Source organism: Pristis pectinata, chromosome 11 (assembly GCF_009764475.1).
Source record: "Pristis pectinata isolate sPriPec2 chromosome 11, sPriPec2.1.pri, whole genome shotgun sequence".
NCBI lineage: Eukaryota > Metazoa > Chordata > Chondrichthyes > Rhinopristiformes > Pristidae > Pristis > Pristis pectinata.
Window position 1 is genome coordinate 26,384,427 of NC_067415.1, and position 20,887 is coordinate 26,405,313.

The 20,887-nt window shown below is 40.4% G+C and overlaps 1 protein-coding gene across 10 annotated transcripts in view; it reads left to right on the forward strand.

Moving 5' to 3' along the window:
* The window catches only part of LOC127575771 (high affinity cationic amino acid transporter 1-like), a 56,479-nt gene that overhangs the window by 24,209 nt on the left and 11,383 nt on the right, over nt 1–20,887 (forward strand). For 9 of the 10 annotated variants that reach the window (XM_052025847.1, XM_052025843.1, XM_052025844.1 and 6 more), the window contains 6 exons: nt 1,289–1,463; nt 3,136–3,266; nt 5,140–5,362; nt 9,806–9,945; nt 11,983–12,085; nt 17,175–17,389. In XM_052025847.1, coding sequence (XP_051881807.1) covers nt 1,289–1,463; nt 3,136–3,266; nt 5,140–5,362; nt 9,806–9,945; nt 11,983–12,085; nt 17,175–17,389 — 987 coding nt within the window. Of the gene's footprint in view, nt 1–1,288; nt 1,464–3,135; nt 3,267–5,139; nt 5,363–9,805; nt 9,946–10,462; nt 10,600–11,982; nt 12,086–17,174; nt 17,390–20,887 lie in introns of all 10 variants that reach the window. The other variant, XM_052025849.1, reaches the window with a different exon arrangement.

Consider the following 20,887-nt stretch of genomic DNA (forward strand, 5'->3'; position numbering starts at 1 on the left):
TTAAGCAAAGGTCTTTTAATTCCTGAATATTGCAATCATGTATCCATTTGCATTAGTAGATCCTGCTAAATTGTCACTGCAAGCTTTGTCACTGCAAGCTTTGATTAAACCTAAAGAAACTAATTTACTTAGCTGTTCTGGAAGTGGAAACTTGTTTTTATTCACTTATGGCATGTGTGTTGGTGGCAGTGCCACTATGTATTGTCCATCCACAATTGCCTGATGATGATGATGATGGTGAGCCTCTGCTATCTTCCTGGTGAAGGTGCTTCCATGGTGCTGTTGAATGTGGAGTTCTAGGATTTTGACCCTAACTCCACTTGACCCTTTCAAAACCAGTAATGCAAAGAAGGCAAAGTCTCTTTGGTTTTGTACTTCATTGCCTCCCCAACTTTGACAAGGCTCTGCGTGAAGCTGGCATTGGGTACACCCAGTGAGATTCCTGTTTTTGTATTCCACCGTTGTTACTATATTAACCTTGCAGTCTGTCTGGTTCCACTCTGAAGGGTTGTTGGACTGAAATCAGTATGAAAATGGCCATTTGTATACTTGCTTGAGCACTCAACAATATCCTTGGTTTCCATCAAAAACAGACAAAGACTGTATGGACTCAGTCAGTCAAGCAGCATCTGTGGAAGGGGAAACTATTGAATGATTCAATGACTATATAATCATACTAGATACAAGTATAATTATGACTAATTTCACCCTGTTTTAGTCATTCCCTTTGTTCCACTCATTGCTCTCCCCGACTTCGCTGCTATTTAGATCAACTTGCTTTCTCTCTTTTTCAGTTCTAATGAATGGTTCTTTGATCTGAAATATTAACCAGCATTTCTCCCACCACAGATACTGCTTGACCGGCTGAGTTCTCCCAGCATTTCTGTTTTTGTTTCAGATTCCAGTAACTGCAGTTTTATTTATTTTCCTTAGTTTCCATGTCAAGGATATTACAATTCAAGCTTTTAGAAATTACATTAATTTGTGTACTCTTTTGGATATACATTGAGTATGTATTAGGTGTTCAGAGGGGTATGAGAAGTGCATTTTTAAGATGAGATGATCTGTTAATTTGCAAGCTTGTAGCACTTTTCATGGACTGTGTTCAGGTTTTACACTTAAGATCTCTATTTTTGTTTCTGGCCTTTTGACAAATGGTTTGCTATCAGATTGTTTGAATTTTGTATCCAGCTTGAAACTTAAACCTTTTTTCAGAATATATTTATAATAATGTAACAGTTATATACAAGAACCCCTGTTTATGATGCATGTCTTTTTATTTCTTCAGGGTTATTATCATTTGGCGTGAAAGAGTCTGCACTAGTGAACAAAATCTTCACGTGCATCAACATACTTGTACTTTGTTTCGTCATGCTGTCCGGCTTTGTAAAAGGGTCACTGAAGAATTGGCAGCTCAGTGAGGATTCCCTGATAAATGGGACAAACGGTACTGACTTGGAGAAGTGAGTGCAGAAATACCAATTTTCATGATGATTAACTTGAAATGGTGAAATCTTCTGGTCTGTCATGCCAGTAAGAGTGACGAGGAGTAATGTACAAATGAGATGGAGGTTGATGAAGAGGAGCAAGTGTTACAGATGCTATTAGACAAATCAATAGCAGATGTGAAGGGCGAAACACAAGACCTGTTAATAGTAAAGTGGGGAGGGAGAGAAAAAATGAATTACAGTATGCAGAACCACAAATGAGGATACTACAACATGTTAGAGGAAGACTAAATTCTGTGACATCAGGAAACCTGAATAAATCAGTTTGTGCTCTATAAAATGTGTTGCATTATACAACACTGATTCCTAAAATTCATTGGCCAGAAATTGGTGGCATCTCTAAAGGTGTATGGGACAGTTTTCAGTGGTCCAATGAGTACCTTGTTCAGGGACATGTTGCTGGGAAATTCTGTAACACAGAAGGCCAAAGTGGGTAGCACTGTACTGAACAGGCCTTGCACACTTGGAGGAGCCTTTCTTTTGTGCCTGTTACCATTTGTGAATCCTGCAAAGGATCTGAGGTTGTGGAGAAAGAGGTCAATGGGTTGGAGGTGCTGGGAAATAGAAGGGTGAGGGTTTGAGCTGGGATAGAAGTTGACTGCCAGGAAATGTGGGCAGTAAATTGATAGCTGGGAGATGGTCTAGCAGTGGTCCCCTGAATGGGAAGGGAGGTGGAAGAGAATAGTGTTGCCATGGCAGCGTGAAGGTGGCCAGGATTAGACGTACCTGAATGTTGGAATGGTCCTTGTCGTTGAGGAATGAACAGCCTTGGTGGTCTAATGGCAGGTGGTATAGTTGGTTCCATCGCCACTTGAAATATATAATGGCAATAAAAGTGAGCTGTCAACGAAGTTCAACCCCATTCTTGTTTGGAACTTGGATTTTTTTTTACAAGCAATTAAATTTTGTTTAGTATTTTGAGTCAATTTGGCAGCAGACTTGTCATTTTTATCAGGTCACCAAGTGCAACTCCAGGATTTCAAAAGTGACTGAATAAACGCAGCTGGTTGTTCTGCCCACTAGTTCATCCATTCACTAACCACCCTACACAAAATTGTTCAGAAATCCCGATGCTTCAGCATCTGCTCAACAGGCACTGTTTGCCATGCTCCTTCTAAGCCAGCTGGGTCACAGCATCACGACTCCAATTTTGCATTTACCACCTTAAGCAGAAGACTGTTATGTTTTCATGAGTTTATACATTTCTGTGGTTTATTATAACTTGAGTACTCGGGATATGCCACCTCTACTCCTCTGTGTATTGGAGATTTTTCAGGACTACAGGATCAAAGATTTTTGAACTGTTTTAATTGGATATCAGACATGTGAGTCTTCTCTGTACCAGTGTTTAAAAGTCTCAGTGGCTTGAATTGAGCACAAGATTTAATGTGACTAGAATCCTGTACAATTTCAGGGAGGTTTAGTGTGGTGGGGTAAATGGGGCCTAGCTGGTTTAGCCTGTTGAGCAGATGCTGAAGCATTGGGATTTCTGAACAGTTGGATAAAGGATTATCAGAATTTTACTGTATAATGTTGCTAAACCATTAAATGCTCTGCACAGCTATTATATTAATCTGGATTCCAGACTGCTCATTCATAAAACTAAATTCCTTGTTTTTCCCTATAGTGTGACTAAAGGAAACGGTAACTGGAATTATGGCTCTGGGGGATTTATGCCCTATGGCTTCTCAGGAGTGCTCTCAGGTGCAGCTACGTGCTTCTATGCCTTTGTAGGATTTGATTGTATTGCCACTACAGGTGAGGGAAAATTTTCTGCAACCTCATCTTGAAAAACCAAGTCATTATGTTTAGGGTGATGTTATTTTTAAACTGGCTGCAAATTTCTGATCACTATCTGAACAAAAGCTGCTTTAGTCTAGAAACTAATGCTGTGTGACGTACTGACAGTAAGGCACAAAGATGCTAGAAGCACTCAAGTTACAAGCATGGACACTGGGTTGCATTCTCTTTTTAAAAAGAAAGTGGAATGCAATATTTTAAGTAGAGATTCTCCAGCTCTGTCAGTAGCTGTCTAAGGAGATTGCTTCAAAACTGACCAAAGCATCCAGAGCGCTTTGAGGAAGTAAAGTCACCAAGCAAAAGTCCAAGAGGGAGCCATTTCCCAGCCCCCCCCCCCCCCCGAGATTATTAGCTACCCATGTGTTTTGCAGTGGCATACTTAATTCAGTATGCTTTCTAACTCTTATATGACAGGACTCCTTTTAAGTATAGTAAACATTTAAGGTTGGGTAGTAGGATAATTTGTAAGTGATTAGCTTTAATTAAAATCTGATAGGTTTGTGTCAGGCTAAGTGAAACCTTGTATGTGTCTTTGTGATTGGCTGATCAGAATCCATGAATAGTTAGTTGCACATATTGGGGTAGAAATTTGTCCCCTATCGTATGATCTAAATGTGTGAAGTAGTAGTACAGCCATGTTGTTCATTTCCAAAATCTATAGCCTTTTTTTTAAAACAGCCTTAAGCCTTTCCCAATTAGCATTTTATTTCCTTCTAGCATGTTATAGAGTTATACAGCATGGAAGCATGCCCTTTGGCCCAACTAGTCCATGCCAACCAAGATGCCCATCAAGCTAGTCCCATTTGCCCACGTTTGCCCCATATCCTATCCATGGACCTGTCCAACTATATTTTAAAAGTTGTTAATATATGTGCCTCAACCATTTCCTCTGGCAGACCATTCCGTGTATGTACCACCTTCTGTGTTTGGGTTCAAGTCGCCCCTCAAGTTCCTATTAAATCTTTTCCCTCTCACCTTAAACCTATGCCCTCCAATATTTGTGGAGGACCTTGCCCATCTTGTGTGGCTCCACACACGGATTTTCACTTTGGTCTTGGAGGGGCCCTATTCTCTCCCTAGTTATTTTTTCCTTTGAAATCTCTTTTGGATTCTTCTTTATCTTCTCTGCCAAAGCTATTATCTTATTAAGATTTACTATGGATATATTGAACATTACTGAAGTAAATACTGAAGTAGTTAAGGAATTTTCTTTCTTTTGAAACTATGCTGACCACTTCTAGTGGTCTCTGTATTTTAGGTTAACTTTGATTGAAGTCCAAAGGCTGCTTTAAGTATTTGGACATATCGCTGAATAGTACAGTACAGTAACAGGCCCTTTGGCCCACAATGTTTGGTCAACCATGTTGCCAATCCACACTAATCCCATCTGCCTGCACATGATCTATATTCCTTCATTCCCTTGTTCATGTGCCTGTCAAAGTGCCTCTTAAACTTACTGCTATTGTATCTGTTTCCATCACTTCCTTTGGCAGTGTGTTCCAGGCAGCTACCACTCTGTTTTGTGTAATATTTAAAAAAATAAAATAAAATTGCCTCGCACAACTCCTTTTAAACTCTCCCTCTCTCACCTTACACCTTAAATTCAAGATGTTTGCACCTGATGCAACTAAATTTATTGCAGGATATCAGGAGGAAGCAAGGCAGGAAAATTAGGGATTAAACTGTAACATTTTGAACAGTTAATATGATTTAGCTGGGCTTTCTTTTCACTTGAATATGGCCATTAAGGTGTTTTTTTTGTAAGAGACATTGCACAGAATTGAACATTCTAAGATTTTTATGAATCTTATTGACCCCTCACTTTCTTTAGGTGAGGAAGTAAAAAATCCTCAACGAGCCATTCCTTTTGGAATCGTTGCTTCCCTTTTGATCTGTTTCATTGCCTATTTTGGAGTGTCTGCTGCCCTTACTTTGATGATGCCGTATTACTTACTGGACAAGAACAGCCCGTTGCCGGTCGCTTTCAAATATGTTGGATGGGATGGGGCAAAGTATGCTGTTGCAGTTGGTTCGCTCTGTGCGCTCTCCACCAGGTATTTGTATAATCTTGTTTTCTTAAACTGGTCATTGCTTGCATAGATGCAAGATTTTTTTTGAAACTTTGACATTTTGTGTGCATGAAAGAATAAGTAAACATTGTTGGCATGGAAAATTTACAAAGAAACAGCTGAATAATTTACACTTGGAATCTTTTGCGTTCACGACCACACACTTGCTTTGTTATAGACTCTATAGTCTTGAATGGACTTTTTCTATTTAATCAAGTGTTCATGTGGTTAAGACTTTGAAACCAGTTGAATGGTTTGGCCATGTTGGCATTAAGTTCACTTCAGATGCACGTTTTAGTGATTTTATTTAGTTTATTTCTTTTGTGTTTAGAATGTTGTTAGTATATGTTCCAGCACAATTAATGTTGGCAGAGTGGGCATAGAATTGATGAGCACAAATTGCAGTCAAGTTCTTTAATCTATTTGGGCTTTTTTTGGGCACCGTGCTAGTGTGAAATGTTAGGACTAATTGTTTAAGGTAAAATCTTGCAGTTTCTTTCCAGAGATCTATAAGTGTACAGCTTTACAGCACTGGGGTGCACATCAGGAATTTCAACAAGAAGCTCAGCATGTTTGATATGCTGTATGTTATTGGCTGCTTCTACGAATGGAGCTGACTCCCCTCTCGTAATGAGTCTGTAGATAACCTGGCTGTAGTGCGTGCCACCAGTTTACCTGGTGCCTGTATTCGTTAGTGTTCATTTGAATAGGATATCTGCAGTTATAGATATGTAGCATCAATTGATATTGTAATCATGTTTGCCTTTCTGCTGGCCAGTTGCTCAGCGTGGCAGATCTGTAACAGCCCACTGCTTACTACACAGCTGGGCATAGTCTCTCAGTATCCTGCTTACAGTGCGTAATAAATTGCTGTGTAAGATGATGCTGATTCACTCTGTAACGTGATCACTTGCCATATCTAGGTTGTCCCAAATATTCCTTTCTCATTAGTTCCTCACTCAGCCCAGAGCTGAACTTGCACCAACTCTGCTTGCTTGCTCGCTCTCTTGCCCTTAGCCATGCACCTCTGATAATGGTTTTGTCTTTTGGGGAATGCCCCTTAAACTCCATTCTTTGCACCTCTTTCTGAACTACTTCCAAAGCAGCATCTTTGATGCTGAGCTCCCACCATTGAGCCTTCCTTCTGCCATTAAAACATTTTCAGATAGTTCCCCTCAAATGGTGGATAACAGCAGTTAAGGTACTTGGATAATTAAGCTTCATCTAACTCCTATATGTTCTGCACCAGGGATGGCAAGCTGGAATTAAAGAAGTTATGAGTTGACCATGAATTCTAATGCCTTGTGTGAAATCAACTCTTGCATCAGTGGTGGGATTGGGTGTGGCAGCCTGTTTTTCATTGAAGTGGTAACGATTGGCGGAATGGCTGCCTTTTGTGCTCTAACTTTGTGACTATGATAATTGCTACTGTAGTCATCACCTATCAATACATTGTTGAACAGGCTCATTTGGAAAGTATTTTCACCACACTTTGAGGCTGATTTGACCTCTGCTCTGTAGTGGGACACAAACCAGAAGATTGAAGACATAGACTTTTTTTCTTTTTGTTCTCCCAGTGGATGCAGCTCCTTGCATTCAGGAAGTCAACTTTTTAGTACATTTTGAATCTTGCAGCAACACAACAGGAAACTGACCTTCAGGTCAGTATAATGTAATGTGTGTTCAGTCTCAACATTAGCAATCCTAACCCCAGAGGACCACAACCACACTCCCACTCCCTATCCTTATCCTAGTCAATTGTGACCAAAAAAATCATTGATCTGAAACACTGACTCTCTTATCAGATTTCCAGTAACTGTGGTATTTTCCTATACGATCCTTTTAAATTCAGTAGGTTATGCAGTGTCAGTAGAAGGGGAAAAGTTTTTATTTAAAAAAAACTCTGTAAACAGGGGTGTACCTTTTTCTTTGGGTATGTTGAAGGAAATCTCTCCTTGCTCCATATACGAAACCAAGGCCATCAGTCACACAAAGGGTCTGGGACCTGAGGCGTTTGACTGTCTTTCCAGATGCTGCCTGACCTGTTTTTGGTTTTTATATAATGCAAATTTTCAGCATCTGTAACTTTATTTTTTGATTTTTTTTCCCTTTAAATTCATGTTTTTTCTTCGGCTGGCAATCCTTTTGCAGAGACACGTACAAACTTCTGGACTGACTGTGTAAAAGATTCAATAACATTGCCCTAATGCTTGCAGATGTCATCTTTGCTCTGCATTTTACACCATGAAATAGTCAGTCCATATGCAATTGGTCACGTTCTGAGTTTTAAATAACCTGTGTCATATCATCTTGAAATTCTGGTTCTAATGAAGACAGCTTACCTCACCAGGTAGCTTCCTGGAGATTCTTTGATGTACCCTGTTTTGCAACAGTTTTGTTCCTGTAATATGGTTGTGGGGGAATAGTGCAAAAAATGTGCTGCCTATTCCATATGTGATCTTGATAATTTTTTTTTGTATGGAATTGGCATTACATCTGGAGTTCTGGATTCTCCAAAATTTGTTATTCTAATGTACTTGATTGAAAAATTCTTCAAACTCTGCAATTTTTGAACAGCAGATGTATTTCATTGCATTTTTGTTTTAGCTTTTCAAACTGCTTGCTGCATAGAATGAGTTAATAGTGTATTTAGATATCTGCTGATTTATATAGCTATTTCAAGTTTCCATCTTAAGGCCTGAAGGCTTGTAAAATGGGTTGGAATCCAGACCTCCTGGGTAACATCAAGGACTTGTTTGTGAAGGAACCTCCTTCCACTCTCACAGGTCAGCATTTGTGTGGTCAGTAGGGTACATGCAAGTTAGGAGCATCCTTCACCCTGGCCTGAGAAACATGTGCTTTAATGTTAGTTCTGAAGTCTGGGCTTTGTTGACATTTATTATCCATCTGCAGTTGATGGTGGAAGATGCTGGCATAACTGTTTGGGTTCCAGTTATGAATAAGCCACAAGGATACAGTGATAGTTACTGGACTAACAGATTTCTGGACCAATGATCCAGAACCACAAATTTGAATTTCAGGAATTAAGTCTGAAATTTTTAAAGTGGACCTTTATAACTAACCATGAAACCACTAATTGTAAAAACCCATCAGATTCACTCATATTCTTCACAGAAGGAAACCTGGTGTCTTGCCCATCTGGCCTTTATGGTAGTTCAAATTTGCTAATGCTCGGGGACATTAAGGATGGGCACTAAACACTGGCATTACCAGTGAGGTCCACATTTTCTGAACAAATAAACGACCCACAGTAATGAACTAGAGCCGCAGGAGGACTTTATGGGATAAGGATGAACTCCTACAGGCTTGGATATTAGTGAGCCGGTGTTTTTAATTACAGCCTGACTGTTTCAGTAGAAATGCAGTCTAGTATGGCCCATGTGCTCCTTGGGTAGTGGATACTTCAGCTTCTGCTTTAGGCACACAAGGCCATTTTCACTGAAAGTTGAGATACACATGGTGGAAAAAGCAGCTGTAAAGTCTCAGCTCAGTTTTAGTTTGTACACTGCTACAAATTCTATGTAACCCCATTGTGGCGGGAGCATGTGGGCAATGGTGTCCCCAGTGTGGCAGGAGTGCTGTCATCTACAGTGACTTGATTCCTATGCTGGGACCAATGTTGAGGGAATTAGAACATTCTTGTTTCATTTAAAGAAGGGGAACACTATTTATTGTCCAGGCTGTGACTATCACTGATCTATTCCATCCCATAGTTGTAAATTGAATTAAGACAACAATTCAGCATGTGAGCAATTAAAATGAGTACTTGGTTGTAAATTGAATTACTTACGTATATTTGTAATAGAATGAGGTTTAGAATGTGTAAAATGTTATTCTGTTGCTGCCCAGTTTTGTTATTCCAAATTCTTCATGCTTCTGCTATGCTGAGGATCTGAAAACTTATTTCTGCTGAGTACAGCAATTAATGTTGAGTTCCTGAAGAGCAATCCATTCTTTATATATAATGCCTGCAAGTTTGTTCATTTCCCTTTGGTGTCGCGTATAATGGAAGCTGTCATTGCATTTGGCTCAAGTTTCTGATCACTGAGTAGCTTGTGGATAATTTATTTTCCATGACGTGAGAAATCACTTCTAGCTTCCTAAATGAGACAGTTAATTTAAGGCAAGCATATGGCTAGTTTCAATGTAATGGCATAAAATAAGAGGCAATCTGGTATCACAGTGTGTTCTTTTAAAGTAGCCGCAGAACTCCATGCTGTCTGACCAGCAAGATGACATTTTTTCAGCATGTTTGAGAATCTTTATTTTGAATTTAGATGGATAATGTATTTTAACATTCCTTGATGCCTTTTAAAGGTGGCTGTTTCATGGATGTTGTTTGCAATTAATTGCTTGTGAGTCCGATAATACGATACTAACGCAGGATGGACTGTGTTTCTCTATTAGTCTTCTTGGCTCCATATTTCCAATGCCGAGAGTAATTTTTGCAATGGCAGAGGACGGACTGCTGTTCAGGGTGTTGGCCCGAATCAACGAAAGAACCAAAACACCACTAATTGCTACAGTAGTCTCAGGGGTGGTAGCAGGTAAGGGTTTCTTACAAACACAAATGTCAGGGAAAGTAAATGGATTGTGCCAAATGTGTAATTCAGTGGTCTCTGGTTTAATTGAACTGCTAGGAGCTTTTCCTCAAAATTGTCCAGTGGCTTCCTCCAGCTCTACCTTGGAGTCACTTGGTGCACAAATGAAGCACTTCCTCTGTAAAATTCTCCCTCAACCCACTGTGTGGATGGGGGGAGGGTGGAAGTGTCTGATTTTATTTGGTATCTCTTCACAGCAGTATTAGAGTAGTTGACAGTGTACACCAGTTCACATTTTTGCTACTTGACCAGAATGTTGTGTCTGTCACCATCCTATCCTCTGAATTACCAAGATATCAATCTTAAAAACTGAGATTGGACTCATTGCAAAAGTTGGAAGAAATGCTATTATAAAGTCAAGTGGTTCTATTATGTCAGAGTCCTGATACCTTTTGGTATCCATGTGTTTACTTTCCCTGTAAATCCAAATCATTCTCTCTTACAATCAACTTCTCCCTTGCAGCCTATTAGGTTCAATGTTTCCATTGCCACGGGTCGTGTTTGCAATGGCACGGGATGGTCTGCTGTTCAGATTTTTGTCTCGTGTAAGTAAAAGAAAAGCCCCAATAGTGTCAACCATTGCAGCTGGGGTACTTTCTGGTAAGCACTCAAAGTTCTAAGCCTTAGACTGCAGTGGATTTTTGAGTCAATAACATTGTACTGTGACTGCATAACTAACCTGTGTGAGTATGCAGATAAGCTTTATAAACGGAATTTGTGCAGAGGTGGGTGTTGGCTTCATTTTATTCATTTTTTAAACAAAAAATTCCTGTTTCTATTTTTCCTGGCGATTAGCTCATTTCTAGGCAGCCTCCTTTAACAGAGAAGGCAGAAAAGTCTGCACAGTGATGATTTTCACCAGAAGCAGTCAGTGCCTTTTAGCTGGTATCAGTAAGGACACTTCACATAGTAGGTGGGGAAATCCAATCTGACCAGTGATAGTTTAAAATATAATAGATTCTTAATTACTAGTTACTTGTTTGGGCTTTTGAACTAACTTGCATACAGCTACCTGTATGCATGTTGATGGCAACTATTCTTTTTGTGTAATCTTTTGTGGTTTGGTTGTTTGTGTTGCTTATGGTTAACCAGTTGGGATTGGCATGTTCATAAATTTTCTGATACCCACTTGGATGTAGTGAATTTTTTCCTCACACAGTAATAATTGGTGATTGTATCTTTATATCACAAATCTTTTTGGGAAGTTTGACTACATACTTTAAATGAGCTTTGTAGCTTTTTCAATTGTAATGCAGAGGATGGACTTCTGCTTCTTCAATTGAATGTCAAATGTTGAAGAGCTGCTGCCACTGAAGACCAAGTGACTTCTTAATGACTTCTTGGCCAATGTTCAACAACTCCACCAAAAATACTAGGGCATATCTAACTTTGCTGTTTTAAAGATATTGTTATTACATAATGTCTTTTTTGATGGGTTAAAATGAAAAATGAACTCTTATAAGAAAAAAAAAATAAATTAATTATGCATATCATGAGAGTCCTAGTGAGATGGACTACTTAATAAACACAAGTATTCTTGCTACCTGTGTTTAGTAATGCTGAGTGCTTGCTGTGGTGTGAATAAAGAATTGTTCAGGCACACATTTCAATAGTAATTGGCATAAAAGTTTCATGATAGAAAGGCTTAAGCTTCTGTTAAAGTATAATTACTATTTAATGTTGTAGGCTATAAAATTTTGATGAGAGTTCAATGGCCTTCATTTTGATAATGTAAATGTCCCTTGTTTGCCTGATTTCCCAATCAAAGATCTTGGAAGGCTTGCTTGCAGTGTGTCTAAGGTGCAGGCAGCTTGTACAATTGCTATTATATGATTTATGCTAAGGGTAAAATTAACCTGCAGAATGGTGGGGAAAAAACTGCTTGTGATATTACGAAAACCACGCACTAATTCTCTTGAGTGTTTTGATAAAGTTATTGATCTGTCTGCAGAAACTTGGAATTGCATTACTCTTTTGCTGCAGCTATCATGGCGTTCTTGTTTGACCTCAAGGATCTTGTGGATCTGATGTCAATTGGGACTCTTCTTGCCTACTCTCTGGTGGCTGCTTGTGTTTTGGTGCTCAGGTAATTTAAATGTCTTTCTCTTCAGGGGCAAATGATCTGTTGTCCTTTTGTATTAATGCTCCTCTGTGCTGTCCTGAATGTAGACTCGTACCCAAAGCAATGAGGCTAATGACACTAAAGACCTCTAGCCCTTTAGGTAAATCCTCTGGCCAGAAGGGTCACTGGTGCTACTTGAAGGTGGGGTGGGGGGGGGGGATGGGTGGGAGTGGTGGTTTAAACTAGTTTGGCAGGGGGGATGGGAACCAGAGCACCAGTGTCAGAAGTGCAGTGATTGAGAGGAATGTGGATATCATGACCAGTAGAACAGGCAGGAGCAAGGTAATAGACACAATGGGTTGAAGTGGGTTTATATTATGGGGTAAGGGGTGATGAATTTACAGCATGGATTAGTAACGTGGAACTATGATGTTATGGCCATAACAGAGACTTTGGGAGAGGGACTGGAATGGATGCTTAATGTGCCAGGGTTTCAATCTTTTGGAAAAGATAGAGAAGGAGGTAAAAAAGGGAGGGGGAGTTGTACTATTAATCAGGGACAATATCACAGCTGCACTCAGAGGGAACGTAATGGGGGCTCATCCACTGGGTCGATAAGGGCAGAACTCAAAAATAAAGGTGCAATCACTCTGATTGGATTACACTACAGACTCCCCCCCCCCCCCCCCCCCCCCCCACAAATAGCCACTGGGGCATTGAGGGACAGATATACAGGCAGATTAGGGAAAGAAACACGACAGGGTTGTTGTAGTGGGTGACTTCAACTTCCCTAATATAAACTGGGACCTTCTCAGTGCAAGAGGTTTAGATGGGGCAGAATTTGTTATGTGCATCCAGGAATGCTTCTTAAATCAATATGTAGATAGTCCAACAAGAGGAGGGGCCGTACTGGACCTGGTGTTGGGTTACAAGCCTGGTCAGGAAACTGACCTTTTAGTGAGAGAACAGTTAGGGAATAGTGACCTAAGTTTTAAGATAGCTAAAGATAAGGATACATATGAACTTTGGGGGAGTGTATTAAATCGGAGCAGGGCAAATTATGAGAGCATTAGGCCGGAACTAGGGAGAGTTAATTGGGAACAGTTGTTTCTGGGCAAGTCTACATCTGACATGTAGAGGGTGTTTAAGGACCAACTGCACAGAGTATAGAATAGTTATCTTCAGTAAGAAGGAGGACAAGGATGACAAGAGAACCTTGGATGATGAGAGAGGTGGTGATTTAGACGAGAAGAAAAAGGAAGCAAGTGCAAGGTTTAGGAGTCAAATAGAGCCCTTGAGGATTATATGAACCCAGAAAAGAACGCGAAGAGAATTAGGGGAAACCAGGAGGGGCCATGAAAAGTACTTGGCAAGTGGGTTAAAGAGAATCCCAAAGCTTTCTATACATCAAGAGCAAGAGGATAACTATGGCTAGGACCACTTAGGGATAAAGGAGGGAACGTGTGCTTGGAGGCCAGAAGATGTAGGAGAGGTCCTAAATGAGTATTTGTATCAGTATTTACCATAGAGAAGGATGTGGAGGATAGTGAGATCTGTGTTGGGTGCTAAAATGCTAGGGCGTTTCAAGATAAAGGAGGAGGTAGAGTTGAGGTCTCTTAAAGAACATTAAGGTCCCCAGGGCCTGATGGGATATACCCCAGGTTATTGAGAGAGGCAAGAATGAGATTGCTGGGGCTTGACCATTATCTTCATATCCTCTCCAGCCACAGGCAAGGTCCTGGAGGACTGGCAAGTAGCTTATGTTGTTCCATTATTCAAGAATGGAAATGTGGGATAATCCTGGAAATTATTCCAGGGCCTGGACAAGATATTTCCTTGGACCTTGAGAAAGACTAGTGTAGAAATTGCAGGGGCCCTGGCAGATATATTTAAAATGTCCTTAGCCACGGGTGCAGTGCCAGAGGACTGGAGGGTAGTTCATGTTGTTCGCATTGTTAAAAAAGGCTCGAAGAGTAAACCAGGTAATTACAGGCCAGTGAGCCTGACATCAGTAGTGGGTAAATTATTGGAAGGCATTGTGAGAGAGAGGACATATAAGTATTTGGACAGCCAAGGGTTGATTAAGGATAGTCAGCATGGCTTTGTGTGTGGTAGATCGTGTTTAATGAATCTTGTGGAGTTTTTTGAGGAGGTCACTAAGAAAGTAGATGAAGGTGAGGCTGTGGATGTTGTCTACATGACTTTAGTAAGGCTTTTGACAAGGGCCCCACATGGGAGATTAGTTCAGAAGGTTCAGTCAATGGGTATCCATGGAAAGGTGTAAACTGGATTCGAAATTGGCTGAGTGGGAGAAGACAGAGTGGTTGGGATGTTGTTTCTCAGATTGGAGGCCTGTGACTAGTGGTGTGCCTCAGGGATCTGTGTTGGGGCCATTGTTGTTTGTTGTATATATCAATGATCTAGACAATAATGTGGTAAATTGGATTAGTAAGTTTGCGGATGACACTAAGATTGGAGGTGTAGTGGACGGCGAGGAAGGCTTGCAGAGGGATCTGGACCAAATGGAAAAATGGTCCAGAAAATGGCAGATGGAATTTAATGCAGGCAAGTGTGAGGTGTTGCATTTTGGAAGGACAAAGCAAGGGAGGACATACATAGTAAATGGTAGGGCACTGAGCAGTGTTGAAGAACAAAGGGATCTGGGAGTTCAGATACATAATTCCTTAAGTAGAGTCACAGGTAGACAGGGTTGTAAAAAAGGCTTTTGGCATCCTGGCATTTATAAATCAAAGTGAGTATAGGAGTTGGAATGTTTTGGTGAGGTTGTATAAGTCATTAGTGAGACCAAATTTGGAGTATTGTGTGCAGTTCTGGTTGCCGAACTACAGGAAGGATGTCAGTAAGATTGAGAGTGCAGAGGAGATTTACAAGAATGTTGCCGGGTCTTCAGGAGTTGAGTTATAAGGAAAGATTGAGCATGTTAGGACTTTATTCCTTGGAGCGGAGAAGAACGAGGGGAGATATGATAGAGGTTTATAAAATGATGAGGGGCATAGACAGGGTTAATGCAAGTAGGTTCTTTCCACCTAGATTAGGAGAGATAAGTACGAGAGGACATGGCTTTAGGGTGAAAGGGGAAAGGTTTAGGTGGAACATTAGAGGGAACTTCTTCACTCAAAGAGTGGTGGGAGTGTGGAATAGGCTGCCATCTGATGTGGTAAATGCGGGCTCGCTCTTAACTTAAGAGTAAATTGGATAGCTACATGGACGAGAGAGGTCTGGAGGGGTATGGGCTGGGGGCAGGTAGATGGGACTAACAGAATAGTGTTTTGGCACAGACTAGAAGGGCTGAATGGCCTGTTTTCTGTGCTGTAGTTTTCTATGGTTTCTATAGACTGGTGAGTATCATGTCAGTGGTGGGGAAGTTATTGGTGAGGATTCTTGGGGATCAGATTTATGAGCATTTGGAAAAGCATGGCCTAATTAGAGAGAGTCAGCATGGCTTTGTGTCGGGTAAGTTGTGTTTTACTAACTTGATTGAGTTTTTCGAGGAGGTGACAAAGGTGATCAAAGGTAGAGCTGTGGATGTTGTCTTCATGGATTTTAGTAAAGCATTTGACAAGGTCTCTCCTGATAGGCTCATCCAGAAGATTAAGATGCATGGGATCTACGGTGAGTTGGCTGTTTGGATTCTGAATTGGCTTGCCTGTAGACAGGATAGTGGTCAATGGGACTTGTTCTAGCTGGCGGTCTGTGACTAGTGGTGCTCTGCAGGGATCCGTACTGGGACCTCTGCTGTTTGTGATAAATGCCTCTGGATGAAAACATTGATGTGTGGGTTAGAGAGTTCACAGATGATACAAAGATTGGTGTTGTGGATAGTATGGAAGATTGCAGAAGGATACAGTGGGATATGGATCAGTTACAGATATGAGTGGAGAAATGGCAGATGGAGGTTAACCTGGCCAAATGTGAAATGTTGCATTGGGAGATCAAATGTGAAGGGACAGTGCCTTGTTAATGGCAAGACTCTTAATGGTGTTGATATGCAGAGGGATCTTGGGATCCAAGTTCATAGCTCCCTGAAAATGGCTGCACTGGTTGATAGGGTGGTAAAGAAGGCATATGGCCTGCTTGCCTTTTATCAGCTGAGGAATTGAGTTCAAGAGTCAGGAAGTTATGCTGCAGCTTTATAAATTCTGGAGTATTGCATTCAGTTCTGGTTGGCCCATTACAGGAAGGATGTGGAGGCTTTGGAGAGAGTGTAGAAGAGGTTTACCAGGATGTTGCCTGGATTTGAGGGCATGTGCTGTAAGGAGACATTGGACAAACTTGGGTTGTTTTCTCTGGAGCGGTGGAGGATGAGGGGAGATCTGATAGAGGTTTATAAATTTATGAGAGGCATAGATAGAATAGACAGCCAGTATCTTTTTCCCAGGACTGAAATGTCTGATACCAGAGAGCATGCATTTAAGGTGAGGGGGGTAAGTTCAAAGGAGATGTGCAGGGCAAGTTTTTGTTTTACAGGGTGGTGGGTGCCTGGAATGTGCTGCCAGGGGTGGTGGTGGAGGCAAATATGATAGGTGCTCAAGAAGCTCTTGAATAGGCACATGAATGTGCAGGAAATGGAGGGATATGGACATTGTGTAGGCAGGAGGGATTAGTTTAGTTGGGCATTTGATTACTAATTTAATTAGCTTAGCATAACATTGTGGGCTGAAGGGCCTGTTCTTGTTTTGTACTATTCTGTATTCTATTACTTTTCTCAAGCAAGACCAGCTTCTGATATCTGATGGTTGTGCTGTCGGGTCTGTGGGAGAAGGGGATGTGACAGTTGGGTTGCACACTTTCTATTGAGAGATTACAGAAAACCTGCTTTTGCTCCTTGGGGACGTTTAAAATCTGTGCATTGCCTCATTGCTGTCCCAGTTGAAGGAATCTGACCTGAAAGGAGTGTTGACAATTCCTTAATCTTGATGACTCCATGGTAGACAAACCAATGTATTTTCCATTAATGTGCTGAGGGACTCTTGTATAGCATTTCAGTTTGAGTTTAGTTGGTCAGTTTTATAAACAACAAATTCCTATTGTCTAAGAAGGTTGGCTTCAAAAGAATTTTGAGAGGAATAACATGACCAATTCCTCATTGCAGATATCAGCCAGACCAATTTTCTAATGCAACATATCAAATGGCAAACACATCCGATGATGCAGATATGACTGAATCAACCAGCACAAGTGAATCTCAAGCAGAGGTTTTACCAGGAACTGAAGAAGAATTCTCATTGAATGCTTTGCTTTTTCCTGAAAATACTCTCCCTACCCAACGGTCAGGATCTATAGTTAATGTGTGTGTGAGTTTAGTTGGTAAGTTTATCATGGTGCAAATTGCTTCTCCATTCAAATTTTGCCCTTTTTAATCTAGACCTTCATTATATAGGAAATGACTCTGCAGTTAAAGAAATATACATGTGGAACAGTCATGGGTAGATTGGCTTACTCCAAAAATTCTACCTTTATTTCCCTTTGCCTTTTTAAAAAAAACTTGTCTGTAAACAGATGACTTTCTTGGGTTTGACAAAGGAGATCTGTCCTTGCTCCTTAAATACAACCAAGGCTGTCACATGAAGGCTCTTTGACTTGAAGCATGAACTCCTTTTTCCACAGATGTTTCCTAAGCTGCTGAGTGTTTCCAGCATTTTTAATTTTTATTTCAGATTAGCAGTGTCTGCAATTTTTTTGATTTCTGTAGTTCTGTCCAGTAACATTAAGTGTGTGGGCAGTTATCATGCTCAATATCAATGCCCCAAGGCAAATTCCGTGTGCTTCAAATCTTCCAGCAAGTGGTGGGTAGATTGTTCACAGTACATTCTTCCATTATGGAAAATCATCAGAAACATTTAAATGTAACTTTTCCCAGGTGCCGTTTCTCTCCTTAAAATGCATGCTCTTGTAGTTTGTACCCATGTGTCCATCCTTCATTTCACTCTAGGTTCGGTACATCCTACCTACCTACAGAGTGAAATGAAGGATGTATCTTTCTTTTGTGGGAAATTGGTAGGAAAATTATTGGAGAAGATTCTTAAAAGTGGGATTTATTTGCACTTGGAAAAGCATGGACTTGTTGGGGATAGTCCGCATGGCTTGGTGCGGGGGAGCTCCTGTCTTACAAATTTGGTTGAGTTTTTTGAGGAAGTGATGAAGATGATTGAAGCTAGGACAGTGATGTTGTCTGCATGGACTTTAGTAAAGCATTTGACAAGTTCTCTCACGGTAGGCAGGTCCAGAAGATTGAGGCACATGGGATCCACAGGGTAAGTTAGATAAAAAAAATTTGGTCACAGAAGACAAGGTACTGATGGGAAGATGTTTACCTGTGACCAGTGGATCAGTTCTTTGTGATATTTATTGATTTGGATGAAAATGTAGGTGGTCTGATTAGTAAGTTTGCAAATGATGTGAAAATTGGTGGAGTTATGGTTAGAGAAGGTTTTTCAAAGGACACAGCGGGATATAGACCATTTGGAACTTTGAGTGGAGAACTGGCAGAGTATAATCAGGACAAGTGAGGTAATGCACTTTGGGAGGCTAAATGCAAGAGGAAATCATATAGTAACTGACTAGACCCTCGGAGTGTTGATATACAGAGGGGTCTTGTCGTGCAAGACCGTAGCTCCCTGAAAGTGGCAACACGAGTGGATAGGGTGGTAAAGAAAGTGTATGGTATGCTTGCCTTCATGGGTCAGGGCATTGAGTATTATAGTTGGCAAGTCATGCTGCAGCTGCTTAAAACTTTAGTTAGGCTACATTTGGAGTATTGTGTTCAGTTCTGGTCGCCACACTATAGGAAGGATGTGGAAGCTTTGGAGAGGGTGCAAAAGAGGTTCACTAGGATGTTTCCTGGATTGGAGTGCATTAGCTGTAAGAAGAGGTTGGATAGACTTGGATTGTTTTCTCTGGAGTGTCGGAGGCTGAGGGCGACCTGAGAAATACACGAAGCATCAGGTAGATAATCAATTTTTTTTCGCAAGGTTGAACTGTTGGGTATAGGTTTAAGGTGGGAGGGGGAAGTTTAAAGGAAATTTGTGAGGGAAGTTTTTTTTTACACAATGGTATATGCCTGGAATGCATAGCCATAGGAGGTGGTAGAAGCAGATGTGACAGCAATGTTCGAGAGGCATTTAGACAGACATAGACAGAGAATAGGGGGATGTGGACACAGAAGAGAGATGGGATTAGTTTAAATTGACATTGTGGTCGGGTCAGATATAAAAGGCTGAAGGGCTTGTTTCTGTACTGCACTAGTTCGTTCTTTGTAGTTTTATTAAAACAGTTTGGCATAAGGGGTAAAGTATCTCTGAAACAACTATTTGTGATGTTTTTGAACACAGCATTCATTGTCCCCCTGAGAGTAAATTCCCCGTGGCATGGGCACCAATTTTCTTGCAGCTGCCAACTTCCAATGTATTTGTTCCAAGTCTTGCATTTCAGAAATACTATGTAACATTTTCCTCCTCCACATCTTGCACAATATGAGTAGCTGCTTTGCCCCAAGGCAATTCTGTTTTGAAACATTATTTGCAGAAACGATTCTTGAAACAACCATATGATTGCTTTGTTTTAGTTTCTTTATTCAATAAGAGAACAAACCCTGTCATAGTTACAAGATGTTGTCATGCAAATTTCTAAGTTCTTCATTTAAATTGCACCAATTGTTTATTAGTTGTTGCTGTGCAGGAGATGCTAAATGTGCAGTAAGCAAGCACTTAGCACCAGACTCTATCCATGCAGGGAGTTCCTAATGTTTAAAAATAAATGGCTTTGGGTCCATGTTTAACTGATTAGAATCATGCAACCCAGCTCTCTTTGGGGGGAATATTCTCAGTGAATTGGTTGTGATAAAGGGAAAAAATAGTCTGTGTATTTAAAAGGAAGCAGAAAATTGCAAAGGAACAGAACTGCTCTTGAGACTTGCTGAAGTTAACTTTTAATTCTGGTTTTAAAAAGCTTGTATTTTTCTCATTTTTAATTTTGAGTTGAGATTGGAGCTCAAAGATCCTGAGAGAATTTTGGAGGGGAGGGAGTTGTGGGAAAGAGAATCAGTCAGAGCTCAGTTTGGATTTTTTAAATTAAGAAATGTTTGCAGTTATTTAAATATTAATTCAAGTAATCCAACATGTTAAAACTATTCAATCTAGATAAGAAATCGCATGAGTAAAAAGTTTATGAAGTGATCAGGTTAGCTTTGATTCAAAAATTTTAATTGACTTCTTTTGCAAGCTGTTTATGGTGGATAAAGGAAAAGAAAAGCAGAAAGGACACCCCAGCTCGCTTTGAAACTCTGAAAACCAAATCCATGTTTTCACTTGATGATTTTGGCTTTGAAAAATGATTCTTGAAATCCATGCAACTTGCTTTTATGAAATAGACAGCACTGCTACGTGTACATTATATGTGCCAATGAACATGAAAAATGCAAATTTTGTTCTGATTTTCATTGAAGGGACCTGGGGGAGTTCTGTTTATTTAGGTATAAAATAGTGAGAATCTTTCTCTAATAACTGAAAATATGCTGAAATTTGTAGGGTACATTTATCAAATCATAACTTTAATAATCCTCAAATGTTGCCCATGAAAGGCAAATGGAGACATAGTCCAGACAGATGTGAGAGGGAGACTTCTGAATACTAGTATGCAAGTCATCAAAAATTAGTTTACAGAAAAATGAGTTGTCATACCTCATGTAATGTACAAAAGCCTACAGCTGCATCTGTGAAAGAGCTGGTCCCATCTCCTTTTGAAGTATGTTTTAGATATCAGGCTTTTACCCTGGGGAAGATTACTGGATTTGGGGGAAGTCAAATA